Genomic DNA, 18,267 nt, shown 5'->3' with positions numbered 1-18,267 from the left:
CCAACTTACTTTCTTCCTAGAAATTGCTTAGAGTTTCAGTTGCTCTACATTCTCCACAATACTTGAAATTTTGGTTGCCATTCTCATAGGATTGTTGTGATATTACATTATGGTTGTTCTTCTATTTCACTGATAACTAATATTATAAAGTGCCTTTTCATGTGATAATTATCATTTGGGTATCTATTGTAAAGTACATTTTTATGAATTTTAACCCATTAATTTGATCTTTTGTTATCTTTTTATTTTTGATTTATAAGATCGGCTACATAGTCTGGAAAGAATCATTTGTTGAATATGTATTTGTTGAATATATCATTTGTTTTATATATATATAACAAATATCCTTACTCACTCTGGTTTCCCTCTTATGTGCATTTGATGAAAATAAGTTTTAAATTTTCATGAAGTACATTTTAACATGTTTATTTTATTGTTCGTGATGTTATAGTATACTGTTTAATATTAACTCTAAGTGCATGAAAATTTTCTATGTTTTCTTCTTTATGTTTTATTGTTTTGGATTTTATGTTTATTCCTATGATCCATCTGGAATTAATTTTTGTGTATGTTTTGTGTAGGGTCAGGGCCTATTTTTTTCCATATGGATATTCAGTTGACCCACTACCATTTATTGAAAAGACAATCATTTTCCCCACTGAATTGTGGAGGTGGCTTTGTCATAAATCAGGTTACCATATACATACATATGGGTCTGTTTCTGGAATCTGTATTCCTGCCATCAAATATTTATCTTTGTACAAACATCATACTGTAAAAATTGCTGAAGTTTGAAAATAATAGGTATTATAGCTGGTAAATCCTCCAGTTTTGCTCTCCTAAACATTAACTTTCCTATTCTAGATTCTAGGTCCTTTGCATTTCATGTATATTTTGGAATCAGTTTGCCAATACCTAGAAAAATCTGAAGAATTTTCTAGTAAATAGTACATATTTCCTTCTATGAATTGCCTTTGATATATTTAAAGTGATGTATCTTCACTTTATTCACATATTCCTTTCAAATAGTATCTCATGATCTTTATGGGTTGTTTAGTAGCATGTTTTTAATCTCCAAATACTTGGAAAATTTTATTTATCTTTCTGTTATTGATTTCTAATTTGACTTTATTGTGGTCAGATAATCTGTGCATTTTCAGTCTGCTTTGAAATGTGAAGAGATGTTTAATACAAGAGATTTTGATCAATTTTGGTAAATAAAGTGCATCTGCTAATATGTGGTAGTGCCTCTTTCTTCAGAACACAAACGATGTCTGTGAAAAGTTGGATTTTCCAAAGATGGCCGCACAATGTCTCCCATCCCATACACTCATTTACAATATGACCATCACATTTTTACCATTAAGAAGTGGGATTGGGAGTCCCCCTTGTGGCTCAGCAGAAACGAATCTGACTAGTATCCATGAGGATGCAGGTTCAATCCCTGGCCTCGCTCAGTGGGTTAGGGATCCAGTGTTGGCAGGAGCTGTGGTGTAGGTCACAGATGCAGCTCGGAGCCTGCATTGCTGTGGCTGTGGTGTAGGCTGGCGGCTACAGCTCTGATTCAACTCCTAGCCTGGGAACTTCCATATGCTGTGGGTGTGGCTCTAAAAAGACAAAGAAAGAAAGAAAGGAAGAGAGAAAGAAAGAAAGAAAGAAAGAAAGAAAGAAAGAAAGAAAGAAAGAAAGAAAGAAAGAAAGAAAGAAAGAAAGAAAGAAAGAAAGGAAGGGAAGGAGGGAGGGAGGGAGGGAGGGAGGGAGAGAGAGAGAGAAAGAAAGAAAGAAAGAAAAAGAAAGAGAGAAAAAGAGAGAGAAAGAAAGAAAAGAAGTGGATTGGTGTCTTACTTTGAACATGGTGGACTTATCATTTCCTTATAACCAAAACAATGTCATGGAAAAGACACCATTAAGACTTAACACCATTAAGACAGAAAGTATATGTGTTTCTGCCCTGTTCACTAGAACACTAAGTTTTGGAGCACTAAGCCACCATCCACCAAGAAATCTAACTACCTTGTAGTCATTATGGTGTTAGAAGTGGGATACATTGGGAGACCACTGCAGGTGTTTTGGTCAGCAAGTCTAATCTGTCTTCCCTGCCAAGACACCAGACATGCAAGTGAATGAACCTTTACGCGATTCCTGTCCCAAGACATCAAGTCACCCAGAGTCTTCAAGTCTTTCAAAACTGAAAACTCTGATCATCATGAAACAGAGAAAATCCTTCCCCCAGGGTCCTTCTCAAGAATCTCTCCCACCAAAGCTGTATGGTAAATTTTATATTACTTATAATTATATTGTATTTAAAATATTATATTATTTTATGTCTCAAAATCAAGAGAGAAACAATTATTTTGTAATCAGAAGTGAAGGACTACCACAACATAAATTTAAACATATGATATTGGCTTTGAGATTGGGCAATGAACTGAAACTGAAAAATCAAAAAAGACATCAAGATGACTGGAAGGATAGTGGATTAAAAAAAGACTCGTTATTTGTGGACAATATAGCAAAATGATACCTGGAGCAATATGACATACATAAAGTATACCTAATGAACAAGTGATCTGTCTAAGAGGATTTACCAACTATTCAGCTCATTTAAAGTAATATATATAGTATGATATTTGCCATGTAAGAAGTAGGATTGTCCTGTGGCCACAATGCTCTGTGGAGGTTGAGAACTTGAAGATATCATGTGTGCTCTTATTGGCAATCCTACTCTTTGTTCCTTCCCAGATCAGAAAAAAAAAGATGTAGTTAAATAAGCCTTCAGATGAGTTTGTCTACCAGTCTTTGTGTCATAATATTATGAATTTGTCAGTTAAAGTTATTTGATGGGTTTCAACCTATGCAATTATTATGTTCTTTGAAGCTCATTGGCTTCTCTCTCTGCAAGTGCTGGAGTCATTGCGAAACTATTCTAGGAGTAATTTCTTTCTTGCTCTTTAGTGTAACAAGATGTAATACTCTCATTTTTATATTTCCTGCCCATACCTAGAGTCAGACATTCCCCTAGGAACTCTGTTTGTGTCTGTGTGTGAACAACGATATTTTAAGAGATGTTTTAAGAGAACAGACTAGATATTGAAAATGGTCATTGCTACTCAGTTGCCTACTGTTTCTAGATGGAGTGTATAATTATGTAAAGAGATAATATTTATATCACAAAGTCTAGATAAATGAGGCTTTATAAATATTTCTGACACTCTAACTTCATTATTCTTTTTCAAAATTGTTTTGACTATCTTACTTTATTTGCAGCCCCCTATATATTTTAGAAACATGTTAATACCAACAAAAAAGTCTTCAGAAATTTTTACTGAATTGTATTGAATCTTTGTCAGATTTATTTCTAAGTATTTAATATTTTATAGTACTATATGTTATTTAAAAAAATTAAATTTTTATTATTTGTTGCTCATATATAAAAATAGTTGCTTTTACATGTGTTGATCATGTGTACTTGATAATTTTGTCTACTCATTCTGGAAGGGTTTTTTTGCTAGATTCCATCTATGTTGATGACTATATTGTCTCCAAATAGATAGTTTTGCTTCTTCCCTTTCAAAATTTATAGACCTTAAAGAGAAAACAGTCAGTTATTTTACCAGCAAGATTGAGTTAACTCAGGAAGAGCAGAGGGATGGCAATTCAGAACAATCAAATTATAGCAAAAATTATAGGCAAGTGCAACAAACAATGAAGAGAAACATTATTTTGCAGAGAAAAAGAGGAATTTGGGAGGGGTTGTTTTGAACTAAAGTCCATCAGAGAAAAGTGAGGGTTCTGGGTAATGACGGTTTTTCATTGGTTGAGTTGCTAGAGTATTGGATATCTTGTAGGAGATTCAATGTGTATCTTTTCCCTGTGGGGCGTATAATTGATTTTTTTTTTTTTTAGGGTGACATGTGGAGGTTCCCAGGCTAGCAGTCGAATCAGAGCTGTAGCTGCTGGCCTACACCACAGAGTCACAGTAGTGCCAGTCCCAAGCCATGTCTGCAACCTACACCACAGCTCACAGCAACACCAGATCTTTAACCTACTGAGCGAGGCCAGGGATCAAACCTGCATCTTTATGGATACTAGTCAGATTTGTTTCCTGCTGTGTCATGATGGTTTGTTTCTATTAGGATCTATAATTGGCATTGGGTGGAACTGTATGAAAGCTCCCCTTTCAGGACTTCCAGCTCCATTAGGAGTGAGGTTTTTCTTTGTTAATTTTCACAACTTGAATACACTGTTTTCCTGCTTACTGTACTCAAAGACCTCTAGTTTGATGTTGAATAGAAATGGTGAGAATACCTGCCCTAGCTTTCTTCCTTGTTTGGGGAAAGCATTCTGTCTTTTACTATTAAATATGTAAATATTAGATGACTTTAGATGTTTTTTAGATGACTTTAGTTTGAAGAAGCTTATATCAATTCCTACTTCACTAAGTTTCTAAAAGAAATGGATGTTTCTGAAAGAACTGGATGCTTTTGTCAAGTGATTTTTCTATGTTTATTGAGATGCTGTTATTCTTAAGCTGGTTAATATATGAATTATATCCATGTATTTTTTCAAATGTTAAACTGAATGTGTATCCCTATAAACTACCTTTGCATCAAGGTACAATCATTTTAAACATTTATTTTCCAACAGTTTAAAATTTTTTGTGTCACTGTTCATGGAGGATACTTTGTTTTTTTCTTTACTTGTGATGTCTTTGGGTTTGGCATAATGTTGATGCTGGCCTCATAAAATAAATTAGGAAGCATTTTCTCCTCTTCAATTTTTCTGGAAAATTTTTTGTAGAATTGGTGTTATTTTATCTTTGATTGTTTAGGGTTTTTAATTAGGGAAGTTGCCTGGACCTGAAGTTGTTTTTTGTTGAGTTGAATGTTCGACAAATGTTTTAACAATTAATTTAATTTAATAGACATAAGGCTACACAAGTTTCTTTCAGCATATTTTCCCTTTGACTTTTTTTTTTCCCCTAGGGCAGTGGATACAGCATACGGTATTTCCCAGGCTAGGGGTAGAATTGGAGCTGCAGCTGCCTGCCTATACCACAGCCACGGCAAAGCCAGATCCGAACCTCATTTGCTACTACACCACAGCTTGCAGCAACTCCAGATACTTAACCCACTGAGCAAGGGCAGGAATCAAACCTGCATCCTCATGGATACTAGTCAGGTTCGTTTTCACTGAACCATAATGGAAACTGCTAAAATAGTTTTTCAATTTTTTAATGATCGTTATTTATTTTTCTTTTAATATACCTGCAGAATCTGTATAGATGCCACTTTTGTCATTCATGATATTGATCATTTAATTATTCTCTCTTTTTTTCTTATTGGTCTAGTCTGAAGTTTATCAAGTTTATTAATCTTGAAAACCTATATATATACATATATATATTTTGTCTTTCTGTCTTTTGAGGGCCACATCCACGGCATGTGGAGGTTCCCAGGCTGGAGGTCCAATGGGAGCTGCAGCTGCCAGCCTACACCACAACCACAGAAACATCAGATCCTTAACCCACTGAGCAAAGCCAGGGATCGAACCCTCAACCTCATGGTTTCTAGTCGGATTTGTTTCTGCTGCGCCATGACGGAAACTCCTGAAAACCTATATTTTGATTTTATTGATTTTTCTCTCTTTTGGCTTTTTATCTCATCGATATCTTTTATGCTTTTATTATTGCCTAACCTCTGATTACTTATAGTTACATCTGCTCTTTTTTTTTTCAGTTTCTTAAAGTGGAAGCTGAGATAAAGGATTTAATACAGGTATTTAATGTAATTTTTTTTTTCCTCAAACACTCCAATTTTTGTTTCTCCAGGCTTGATATAAGGTTTAATTTTTAAATACTGTACATGTCTCTACTTAACTTTTTGATCATGTAGGACTTGGTAGTAACTCTTAATGTGCTTTTCTGAAAAGGCTAATATCTGTGTCAGTTCTAATTCAGCTTCAATGTACTGATTTTTCACCTCATCATAAATTTTATTTTTCTGCTTCTTTGTATTTTTTTTTGTATCAAACTTTGGGCTTACTTTTCTGTGATTTTCTTGTCTTTTGAATCTTAGTGCAAATCCTTGCTGTCTATCTAGCTCTCCAATACCTTCAAACGTACTCTTTTTTTTTAATCTAAGTTTTCTAATTGTTCTTACTAGATGGATGGTATAAAAAAAGCTGGGTTAGCATTGCTGGAAGTGGGATTCACCAATTATTTCATCTTGATTAGAAAATAACAGTTTGTAGAAGAAAGTACTTAGTACCTGCAAACAAGTTGCTTGTTAACGCTCCCTTAATAGGATCAGAGGTTTATAAAAATTTCTCCTTTGACTTTTGGGAGGCTGGCTAGCTCATGGCTACCTCTTGATTCCTTAGAAATTAAATAATTGATTCATTCCACAGAAAGACTTCAGTTGCAAAATCTTGACAAGATATTGTCAACTCCTGAATGACAGAGATTAGGTCATCTTTGTTTCCCACCTGATCTACTCCAGCATATTCAACTTCGCTTTTGAAGTAAAGTCATATTTTGAGTTTAAATGATTATTTTGGATAACTATATTAAACATGTTTTAAAAGCACCTGTATGTGCTTATCATTGTGTTAAATGATTTGATTATATTATCTTGTTTACACAGCAACTTTATGGTGTCAGTTTAAGGCAGGGTAAATTCACATCTTTCCCCCAAAGACCATGTTATGCTCTGTCCTCCAAACATAACCTATCTGGTTTTTGCTTTGTTCATTTGAAATCATATCACAAATTACATATTTTTTTAATCTCCTAGGAGTTACATTAGCAAATTAGATGATTAGATGGTGGGCAATTTTATTTTCATTTGCCAGTGTGCAGAGAATGTGGAATTAGATGTTGCTTTCAGCCCCAACAAGAGTCTTTGCACTGCTATTGCACTTCCTAGTCTCTTCCCAGTAGCAGTAAACAAATTGTGGCTTGGATCCCACTCCTCTCTACCCATGCCTCAGGCTGGCTGAATGTTTGCTTGGTTTGTAGTGGGCTCCTCTCCCTCTCCCCTCTTCTATGCTGATTTCCTTCTCTGTATTCCAGTTCCCTGGTCTGACAACTCAGCCACAAACTCTTTGTCCACTGCTTACCTTGACCACAAGCTTCTTTGTTACCTGACACAGTGCTTTGCCTGCTGTGACTCCCTCAAAAAATTACATTGCTTCCATCCCCAAATGAGTAAATCTAGCCCTAAATTCAGTCTCCTCCACTCTTTTCCTAATCCTAAGATAAGGCTAGAATTTTACATCTTCTTCAGTGCAGACTAGACACTAACTCAGAACAGGCAAGAGATGTACCATGTGAGGTCACTCAGAGAGCAGCAGCAGCCCAGAATCAAGAGCTCACATCTCTTGATTATATTTGAACATAATAATGATAAATCATAAAATACACTGTGCACATCAGATAAAGATAGTCTACTTACCTATACAAATCTACAGTACTTTACATAAGGACCTTTTAAAAAGCAAAGACCCAAGTAAACATATAAGATATATGAAATTTCTATAATTTGAAGATGAATATTCTACAGTATTTTAATATTTTTGAAGCTTACCATTGTAAATATGTGTACACTTCCAGCACTTTTTGCTTCTTTTTCCTGAACAAAAATTTTAATTAACAATGTGTCTTAGAATCTAGGAAATTAGTGTTTATCGGTTAGTCTCTGGATATTTATCTGAATGCTTGCATCATAGACTTTAGGCGCATTACTCAATTTATGCTCTTAGTATGTGATTAAACCATTTTATATTGACAGAATTTGGTCATTGCAAAACACAAATAAGTTCAGGAAAATTTTTAAAAATTCTTTTTTTCTCAGAACATAAATACATTTGTCATTAAAAAATTTATACAGTAGTGCCATGTAATATCAATTGTGTTAACTTTTTTCTACTTTAATTAATCATAATAAAGGCATTATGAGTAAAATAAATGATATATTTGATTGCAATCATTCCAAGAATTTTGTATGGATTTGTATTTTCTTAAAAGTGCTTAAGATCTTTTTATCTGTTTAGACCATTGAAGAAAGGTAAAACAGATTTTAAATGGATATAAATTATTCATGGCATTTTTATTCAATTTTCCTTTAAAGAAAAGAAATCAAATATACTTTCTTCAGCCTTTAAAATGGAGATTTGGACTCATGATCTCAAGATCAGTATCATGATATCATGACTATTTTGACTTGTATCACTTCCATTTTCTTACAGAGGCCCTTGTTTTGGAGCTTTGTCACTTTCACAGAAAGAATTCCTACATAGACTATGAAACTTATGCTTAGGCTTAATTTTGCAACTGTATAAACCCATCCTGTAGCGTAAGGCACTAAATTATGCATTCTTATGTTTGGTTTCTTGTGATTTTATTTACTTTGTTGTCAGTATTTGGTATGACATTGACAATGGAGAACGAATTATTATGCACCTACAGAATCTTTTCTATGTGCTAGTATTCTGCTGATGATAAAGGAAATTTAACCTGTTAAATTTAACTTAAAAACCATATCTGTAGTTAAAGTGTTCAAGAGTTACACTTTAAATTTCTCTATAAGTGAAAATAGAAACTTCACATGCTGAAAGAATGCCATGCATTGAACATTGTAAACGTGTAATTTCCCCATCAAAAAAGCTAGAAATTCAGCATATGTAAACACTATAGACGGAACATGTGAAGAACAACCATCCTGAAAAATATGTTAAGAAATGCACTATTTGTCCATTAGTCTGACTTTAACTTCATGACGGCCAGAAATTTGGGATGTTTTAAAATTAAAGTTGTGGCATTTCCTACATAGTTAATTTTTCAAATCTGCACCAATTCTAAACATCATCATTGCATGTGCTGATGTAATGTTATACTTTTGCATAATTTTAGGTATTGTGAGAATGACTTTTTAAGCATAAAATTTAACATCCTGAACAATGATTACTTTTTTTTTTCTCATGTGAGCCTTTTGCTAGCTCATGGAAAAAAATTAGTCTTTTATGCATATGAACCTTTATTCAAGTGACTTTAACTAAGAATATTGCATATAACTCCAAATGCAAAAAGTGAAAAAACTACATTGTATATATGACAGTATTCTTGTTATGACATAATATTAATGATGACAATACAACATGGTCAAATATTATATATACAGTTCTGAGACCCTTAAATAGTAGACTGTGATAAGATTATGCTCTGTTATTGTCCATAATACTGCCCAATAAAGTGCTTAACAAGGACTTGGCATGTATTAGATGTGTTTTGACAAAACCAGTTTGTTTTCCTAGCCCATCAGTATAGATTTTATGATCTTGCTTCCAATATATATAGTTGCGTATTGAAAACCTATTGAACATTATTGAACTATTCTATAAATTATAAAACATACACAAAAAAAGGAATGGAAAAAGTTAAATAAAACTGAATATCAATAGAGATAGCTTTCCCTTAAAACTTCGCTTTGTAGACCACTATCCTGGGTTACTAAATCCAGCCATTCTATCTGTAGAAGTGTTACCCAAACCTACGCTTAGTCCAGTGAAAGAATTCTTTACAAAATTGTAAATAAGTATAATTCCCTTTACTCTTCAAGAGCTATTCATTCTAGTCTAGTTTAATCTATTCTTGTTTTAGTCCTATATTTCTGAGCATCATATGACTGGCCCTATTTTCTTAAAACTTACAACATTTGACTTTCATGCAACTGAACAGATTTTCTGTATATTAGCACTGATATCCTACAAAAGGACTCCTAGAATTAAGTTATATAATTTTATGTCAAACTAAGACACTGTTAATAATTATTAGGTTCACTAGGATAACAGGCATAAAGAGCACTGTCCTGGGAAAAATATACTTATCCAACCAGTAATAGTTATTTTGAGGTATGAGTAAAATATCCTTTTTCGCACTAAGTCTCACTGGAAGCCCTTTGCTTATGTGAAATTTGCTTGTATATAATTGTTTAAATTTCCAACTAATTAGCCTACCATTGTCTTTTAGTTCCCTCTAAGTTTCTCATTAAAAAGGTTTTGTCTTCAATATTTTATGATGATTTTCATCCTTCTGAGCTTTTCATTCTTTTTCTTTCTTTCTTTCTTCCTTCCTTCCTTCCTTCCTCCCTTCCTTCCTTCCTTCCTTCTTTTTTTCTTTCTTTCTTTCTTTCTTTCTTTCTTTCTTTCTTTCTTTCTTTCTTTCTTTCTTTCTTTCTTTCTTTCTTTCTTTCTTTCTTTCTTTCTTTCTTTCTTTCTTTCTTTTCTTTCTAGGGCTTCACCCATAGCATATGGAAGTTCCCAGGCTAGGGGTCCAATTGGAGCCATAGACACCCACCTACACCACAGCCAAACCGCAGCCACAGCCACAGCACCTTGGGATCTGAGCCACATCCATGACGTGATGCTGGATCCTTAACCCACTAAGTGAGGCCAGGAATCAAACCTACATCCTCAAGAACACTAGTCAGGTTCTTCACCCACCGAGCCACAACATGAAATCCCCTTCTTAGCTTTTAAAATCTTTCATACAACTACAAAACATTTTAAAGGAATTGAATAAACTAGATTGTTTTGTGTGTTTGTGTGTGTTTTTTCCCATCTTCTTTTAGATAGTGGTACGACAAATGTACAGAGGGAGAAAGGTGCAAGACAAAGAAGTGGTTGTGTAGAGAGGAAGTGTGTGACAGCAAGAAGAAAGCACAGTCCTCAGCCCTATAGTAAAATTGCTACAGGGGGCAGTTTACTGAAGACTCGTGGGGGAAACAATTTTCAGTTCGAGAAAGTAGAAATATTTTTCCCTATGCTCATTTAATAATACTACTTAGAAAAGAACTACTTTGTTTTTTCACCTTTATGCTTGAGTTATAACAGCACTACATATAATTTTATTAGGTCAAGTTAATGGTATCTGACACTTTTTAGTACATAATCCTTGTACTCTATAATGTTAACTGCATAATTGCTTGAGGTGAGAGGTACATCAGGTCAGAACACAGACTTGCTTGGACTGAACCTGTTAAACTGAAATTAATGAGTTTTGATCTATCAGGTTTTAGAATATATTTTAATTTAATTAATTTAAGTTTAAATTGAGTTCATTTCTCAGAAAAATTCTTAAGAGCACAGTTAATTAGCTAAGGTCCAAATTTGCCAGCTGATTTTAATTTGATGAGGGATTTCTACTGGGCTTTTAATTGCTATATTTGCCTTTTAAAAATCACAGATTCAAAGTCCAAGTAAAACCTGCTAGCCAATTGCATTAATGCTTTACAGGGAAAGATTACATTAACGGGAAACATTATTGGAAAGGTATGCATGCATTATTTTGAAAAAATGAGAATTAATATGTGTGATAACAAAATTGTAATTATGTTTTTCAGATGGCAGTGGACATTCAGTAGTAAAAAGTCTTTGCTTACTGAAAAAAGAATATATTCTGCTCAATAAAAATGTAACAAAACAGTGGATGTGATGCTTTCTGAAACTGGTAAATTGAAAGAATTTCATTTCAATTAAAAAAATGTAACTACTACCAAAAATACTTTACCTATGTAAATGTTCCTTTGAAAGAAGGAGAAAGTCATTTTTAAAAAGTCCATTTTTATCCTCACTCTTTCTTAGATAATTGCCTTAATTGTCATTTTAAGACTAGAAAGCTTCCATAATTTTTAAAGAAATTAGTATGGATCTATATATTTACATTGAGTCAGAAATGCTAGTCATATTTCTGTAGGGAAATTACAGAAGAAGAACAATGTTTTTATTTAGATGTTTGAAGTGAACTCTAGTGAACCATTCATTACAAGCAATATTTCAGGAAAATAAATCTTTTTTTTTTTTCTTTTTAGGGCTGCACCTGCGGCATACAGAAGTTTCCAGGCTAGGGGTTGAATTGGAGCTGTAGCTGCCAGCCTACACCTTAGCCACAGCAATGTGGGATCCAAGCCATATCTGCCACCTACACATATGGCAGCTCACAGCAATGCTGGATCCTTAACTCACTGAGCAGGGCCAGGAATGGAACCTACATCTTCATGGATACCAGTTGCATTTGTTATCTCTGAGCCAGAATGGAAACTCCAAGAAAATAAATCTTCAAATTAGGTAGTGATCAGATATATTTTCATAATGAGGCTGTAGCTTATACCTAAGTCATGTAGGTTATTAACAATTAGAAAACTTGTAATTATTGTTCAAATGTATTGAGATTTCATGAATTGTTAGTTTCAGAGTTAAATGATTTTGTGCTTAAATAGTATTATTTTACTTGTAGATACTTTTTAGTACACACAAAATATATATATATATGTGTGTGTGTGTATATATATACACACACACCTGTATTGGTTACTGTATTGGTTACAAAATATATATATATATATATATGTATATGTGTGTATATATATGTATATACATATATGTATATATATATACTTGTATTGGTTACTGTCCAAAGACACAATTTTGAGTCAAGTCTGTGAGTCACCACTAAATAGAAAGACCCACTGAAGATAAATCTATTCTAAGAAGAAAGGCCCTCAAAAGAAATACTTTCTCAGGGACATATACACCAGATTTCTACAAGAAAGAAATAGACATTATCATGTTAAGCACTGATATTTTGAAGTTGTTTGTTAAAACATTCACCTGATGTGACTAATACACTTTCCAAATAGATCACATTTACTCCATGTCCTAGAGAATAAAAAAAAAAGTTAATTATAGAAAAGTAATAAAAATGGCTTCTGTGGAAGCAGAATATCTAGTTTAAAATAGACGGGATTGCAAGTACAAAGGGCAAGAAGAGAGAGAACAGGAGGAGGAGAGAGAGAGGGAGAGGTGGGGAGAGAGAGAGAGAGAAAGAAAACCTCCTTTAATAACTGTAAAGTGCAGAGATCTGTGTGGCCTATATGTGCTCTCTTCCTACTCCTCCCTTGTTCACTGGGTTCTGACCCACTGGCTTTCTCTCTGCCCCCTGAGAACACCAATCTCTTTGCTCTTTCTCCTGTCTGAGATGTCTTCTCTGGAATCTTTGGCTAATTCCTATTCACTCTATGTTTCTCAAATTGAATGATTCCTGCAAGAAGAAGCAGATCCTGAAAATCCAGTTTAAATTAGACCCTTTACTCTCTTTCATAGCACCTTGTTATTTTTCTTTAAACCAGTTATCACCATATGTAATCATGCAATAATTTAGATATTACATTTTAAAATATCTGGTTTACCCATATTTAACTGAATGAAAGCTCATTTACTGTCTGACTAACTTCACTTAGTATAATAATTTCTAAGTCCACCCCTGTGGCTGCAAACAGCACTGTTTCGTTCTTTTTATGGCTTTTTTTATGATATCACTTCTATGTAGAATCTAAAAAAGGGATAAAAACAAACTTATTTGCAGATAAGAAGTAGCCTCACAGATTTTGATAAACTTATGGTTACCAAAGGGGACAGGTGGGAGGGATGGACTAGGGATCTGGGATTGGCATATGCACTCTGAGGTATATGGAATGATTGGCCAATGGGGACCTGCTGTAGAGCACAGAGAACTCTACCCAATATTCTGGGAAAAGAATCTGAAAGAGAATCAAGGTGTGCATATGTATAATTGAATCACTTTGTTGTACAACAGAAATCATCACAGCTTTTTAATTCAATTATACTTCAATAAAACTTTAAAAAATAAAAAACTAGAAAGAAAGTTTATCACTGAAAAATACTTGGAACCAGGAAGTACTCGGTATTTAACAAAAGGAGTGTCTCATGTGAGATGAAAATGAGAAAAAAAAATAAATATGGGAACTTTTTGTAAGTTATGTATTTGTACTTTGTCTGGTGACAAATGAGAACTACTGAGGGATTTTTAAGACATTGATTTATATAATCAGATTTGTCTTTCAGAAAGATTACTTATTTTGGGAAATGATTTGAGAATGAGGGAGAATGATGTGGTGTTAGGTGAATCCAGAGGAAATTCTTTCCATAATCTATGAGGATAGCATTAATTAGCAAAGTGTGAATGAAGATCCAAAGAAAAGCATAGAACTGAAAAATACTTTGAATATAAACTGAATGGAGAAAACATTGTAAGAAGACTGTATAATAGAGAAACATCTGCTTTATTCTTGGCCACTTGGAAGCTGTGTGTCCTTGGTTAAGTGGCTTAAATTTTCTTCACTCAGCTTTCTCACCCAAATAAATGTGTGTGTTCTGTAGCAGTTTTCAAACTTTTATGCCGGCAGTAAATGAATGAGTAAAATGTTCCGTGATGCTGGAGTTTCTTTGATTGAATTAGAGTGAGAGTCTGAAGCCTCAAATACCTGAAACTTCTCTTGTTGCCCCTTTTGTGGGTGTTGGAGGGGGACTTTTGTGCCTTACACTGATCCCTGAGGAAGTCTTGTAATAAAAGGACCCAACATAAAAACAATTGGTCTCTATAATTGGATGTTAGAGATAAATCCCACAATGAACTCATAATCACCTTTCAAATCTGTTTTTCCACATATTGTCTCTTCCTTCCTCAGGCTGTGTGTTCTCTGAGAGTTATCCTATCCATTCCCATGCTTCCTTTTCCTTTACTATTTACTAGTTAATCTCACACCTATGATCTTCCACCCATATATTTCCTTTGAGGTCTAGTTATCAACATGAAGATGACTTACTAGCCCATCATACTTAGTAAATGAAATGAAACAATATATAAACCCCCTCTGCACACCTTCTCCTCCTGTTCTCTCTCTCCTTGGAATAAATTCCATTAACTTCTATGGAGCTCTTCATGGAAACAACTTTCGGACGTGCTAGGATCCTCTCTCTGTGTGCCTCTATCTTTTTCTCTCTCTCTCTTTTGTTTATTTGTAAATGGTTAAGATCGCACATTCAATCCCAGGAAAATATCCAGATAGAAATTATAGCAATTCAGTTAATCAATTAAGTAATTATTGAAAATGATGGCAAGTGAAGGAATGGATGTATAGTGAGAAGATGCTGGCCAGGGGAAGTGTCTTGTAAGTTCATTTTAGAGACTGGAAAAAGAACAAGAAGAAAAAATAGGTACACAAACAGGTAACTGTGAGGAAATAGGACTAGAGATAAAAGAAAAGCACTTAGTGTTTAAACTACAAAAACTCAGAGAAAGGAGAGAAGATAGCATTGTGAAACACTGTAAAAAATAAGATAGGGAAATTCAGTAACAAAGAGAGGGCAGAAGTTCTTACTGAAAGACATTGGAAATCTGAGCATAGCATTTACATTTTATTGTGTTGCCAGGTGAACTGGGGTTGGGGGGCAGGGTGGAGGGTTGGGGAGGTGAAGAAGGATTGATACAGACACCTATCAGAAGTCTTGGCTAAGAAAGAGAGGACAGCAAGCCACAGCATTTTTTTTTTTTTTCTTTTTAGGAAGTTCCCAGGCTAGAGGTCAAATCAGATCTGTAGCTGCTGACCAACACCACAGCCATAGCAATGCCAGATCCTTAACCCACTGAGCAAGGCCAGGTATTGATCCCGGATCTTCACAGACTCTAGCCTGATTCTTTACCACTGAGCCACGACAGGAACTCCAGCTACAGCATTTCTGAGCCTCACTTTTCTCCTCTGTTCAAACAGTGTGTTAGTGATTAAAGAAACCCACTGAGACAATATAAACAAACTATTGAACACTTCATGAAGCAGACAGTCTCCTTTTAGCTAAACTCAAAAAGGGGCAGAAGGCAGGAAGTTTTATAGGATGAAGAATAAAGAATTAGGGAGAGAAAAATAGAAAATATCTGCTTGGCTGGGGAGACATAGTTGACTTCATTTGGGGTCAAAAGGCCCAGAGTTGACTTTGCATTTGGGGATTGGTGACAGGAACACAAAAGTTAGCTAAATTTTGGGATTGCTAGTGGGATACTGGTAGAAGCAACTCCTTCTTGGGTCTAGAAATCTACATCAATATGTGGAATAAACTTGGTTTTCCTTACAAATTTTGTGGTCAAGAATGGAGCTATGGGTGGCTCTAAAAACTTGTCAGAATATTCTTAAATCCCTGAAATAAGTACCTCTTCTATGTGCACAAGCAAGCCTTTTGACTGTCAGCACATTATACGAAAATTCTGCAAATTTGGAGACTGTGATCTCTTTGAAAGCAGGTGATGTCTTATTCATTTTTGTATCTTCGGAGTCTATCATGGTATCTACCACATAGTAAGAGTACAATCAGTGTTGATTTATGTTCCCCAAGCTGAAGTTTGGTATGTAGCTTAAACTCTGTGAAACGAAATGTTAGTGTCTTTGTTCGCAGCCAAAATATAAGAAACAGATACAAATAAAAGGCAGAAATGTAAATGCCATTCAAAAATTTTATCCAACATGTCCTTCTTTTTCTCTTCCTCCCAGAGACAGGACAAGGCTAAGTAGTTTGCTAAACCCAACACTGGCCTGCCTTACTTCCAGTTTTCAGTTGTCAGTTGTTTAATCTGGATAAAGATATCTATAGGAAGACACATATGAGGCAGCTTCTCCTCTCAGTCTACCAGCCTGGTTTTCTACCTTGAGTGAACAAAAAACAGTGGTTTGTGGTTTTTAGGAATATTCTAAAATTCCAAATGACATTGTACTTGCTCTAAGCAGAATGAGATTAAGAACCACAAATAAACCTTCTTTTATATAGCAGCTTTAATATAATATGATATAGAAAGTTACCAAGTTTGAAACATTTGCAAAACTCTGGGAGTCCCCTGGTTTAAGAGGTTTTAGTACATTGCAACTTAGGTTCATGAGACAATTAAACTTGGCAGAGTTCACATCATGACTCGGAGGTAACAAACCCCAGAAGTATCTATGAGGATGCAGGTTTGATCCCTGGCCTTGCTCAGGGGTTTAGGGAAACAATGTTGCCATGAGCTATGATACAGCTCACAGAGGCAGCTCAGATCCTGTGTTGTTGTGGCTGTGGTGCAGGCCAGCAGCTATAGCTCAGATTCCACCCTTAGCCTAGGAACTTCCATATGCCATGGGTGTGGCCTTGAAAAAAATAAAATAAAATAAGACATTAAGTTTGAGAACATGTGGAATCTTTAAATGTTCCTTTAAAAATTGTCATTGGCATTGTCACTGCTATGGCACAGTTTTGATTCCTCGTCTGGAAACTTCCACATGCTGAGGGTGTGGTTTGAGTCTTGCCCAGAAAGTTTCCTTTGAGCTATATGGACCAGAATGACATGGCCTATGTAGGTATTATTTTATCCATCAAAAATACCCTCATTAAACTAAGTGAAGCCTGTGCCATCCCTAGGATAGAGTGTCAAGTTTAAAGAACTTTTGTAGATTGCTCAAATTAAAAGAAATGCTGGAACATAGGGGCCATGTAACAGCAGAGTTCTTTGAGGCTCTAAATAATGACTGAAATCAAATATAATTTAGTATTGCTTTCACTCTGCACTGTCAAGGCCTGCTATTATTCTGAGCTCACTTCCTCAAGAGGCACCATGACCAATGTTGCACCTGCTACAGTTGCCCTTCAAATCAGATGTATTTACTGCATGTTATATAACTTCTAGTTCCTTTAGCAAACATGCCAATCCAATTTTTTTTCTAGAGCCAATCATTTTTATGTTTAAATCCAATATTGCATGTCTTGTACATAACTATTCTAAAGAATCTTATTTTATATACTGTGTATCAGAATAGTATACACTCCCATTAAGTAAAAATAAAAATCTAATATAAATAATGCAGCCAACTAGTCAAGTGTCATACCACCTAAGACACCAAATAAACCTTGAACAGTGAAAAAAAAACACTAAAACAAAAAAAAAATCTCTTTTATAAAACTGATCTAAATCTTTACTCCAAGGGCTGGGCTGTGGGCAGGAAACTGGGATTCAAAGCAACTGAATTTGCCCCAGATTTGTCCCAGGCTTACTTTTCCCTCTATTTTTCCTTCCAAGATTCCCTCAGATCTGTAACCAAATCTTTTTTCTTTTTCCTTTTACTTTCTTTTTTTCTTTCCTCTCTTTTAAATCATGCATTATAACGTTGAAAAAAAAGGGTTAAGTTGTGGATAACGGTCTTCAGGGATATATTATTAAATTTTGTTTATAAATTTATAAAGAAGAATTGAAAATCATAACGGTTTCTTCTAAAAGAGGAGCAGGGTATTTTAAGGATAAGATGATGAGGTATGTTTTAAAGAAAGTTTATCAGAGCTTATATGATTTACTTCTCCCCAAAGCAATGACATCTCAGTTCAAATGTTTTAAAAGCT

At 34.6% G+C, this 18,267-nt stretch overlaps 1 protein-coding gene across 17 annotated transcripts in view; it reads left to right on the top strand.

Moving 5' to 3' along the window:
* LOC106510043 (uncharacterized) overlaps nt 1–18,267 on the top strand; it is a 92,565-nt gene that overhangs the window by 29,169 nt on the left and 45,129 nt on the right. For 5 of the 17 annotated variants that reach the window (XR_014843080.1, XR_014843077.1, XR_014843079.1 and 2 more), the window contains 3 exons: nt 4,986–5,181; nt 5,739–5,777; nt 6,409–9,264. Coding sequence is in view for 3 of the 17 variants with exons in the window: in XM_085021205.1 (XP_084877331.1) it covers nt 4,986–5,181; nt 5,739–5,777; nt 11,400–11,420 (256 nt within the window). In the remaining 14 variants the exon portion in view is untranslated. Of the gene's footprint in view, nt 1–1,238; nt 1,399–4,096; nt 5,182–5,738; nt 5,778–6,408; nt 9,265–11,399; nt 11,507–18,267 lie in introns of those variants that run through there. The other 12 variants (XR_014843078.1, XR_014843081.1, XR_014843088.1 and 9 more) reach the window with 7 other exon arrangements.

The sequence above is a fragment of the Sus scrofa genome, chromosome 4, assembly GCF_054392235.1.
Source record: "Sus scrofa isolate SSC_HxYL_T2T_F1_AM1 chromosome 4, Sscrofa_HxYL_maternal_Yorkshire_Landrace_v2.0, whole genome shotgun sequence".
NCBI lineage: Eukaryota > Metazoa > Chordata > Mammalia > Artiodactyla > Suidae > Sus > Sus scrofa.
The sequence above is the reverse complement of the archived record's forward strand: the minus strand, read 5'-3'. Positions and strand labels throughout refer to the sequence as shown.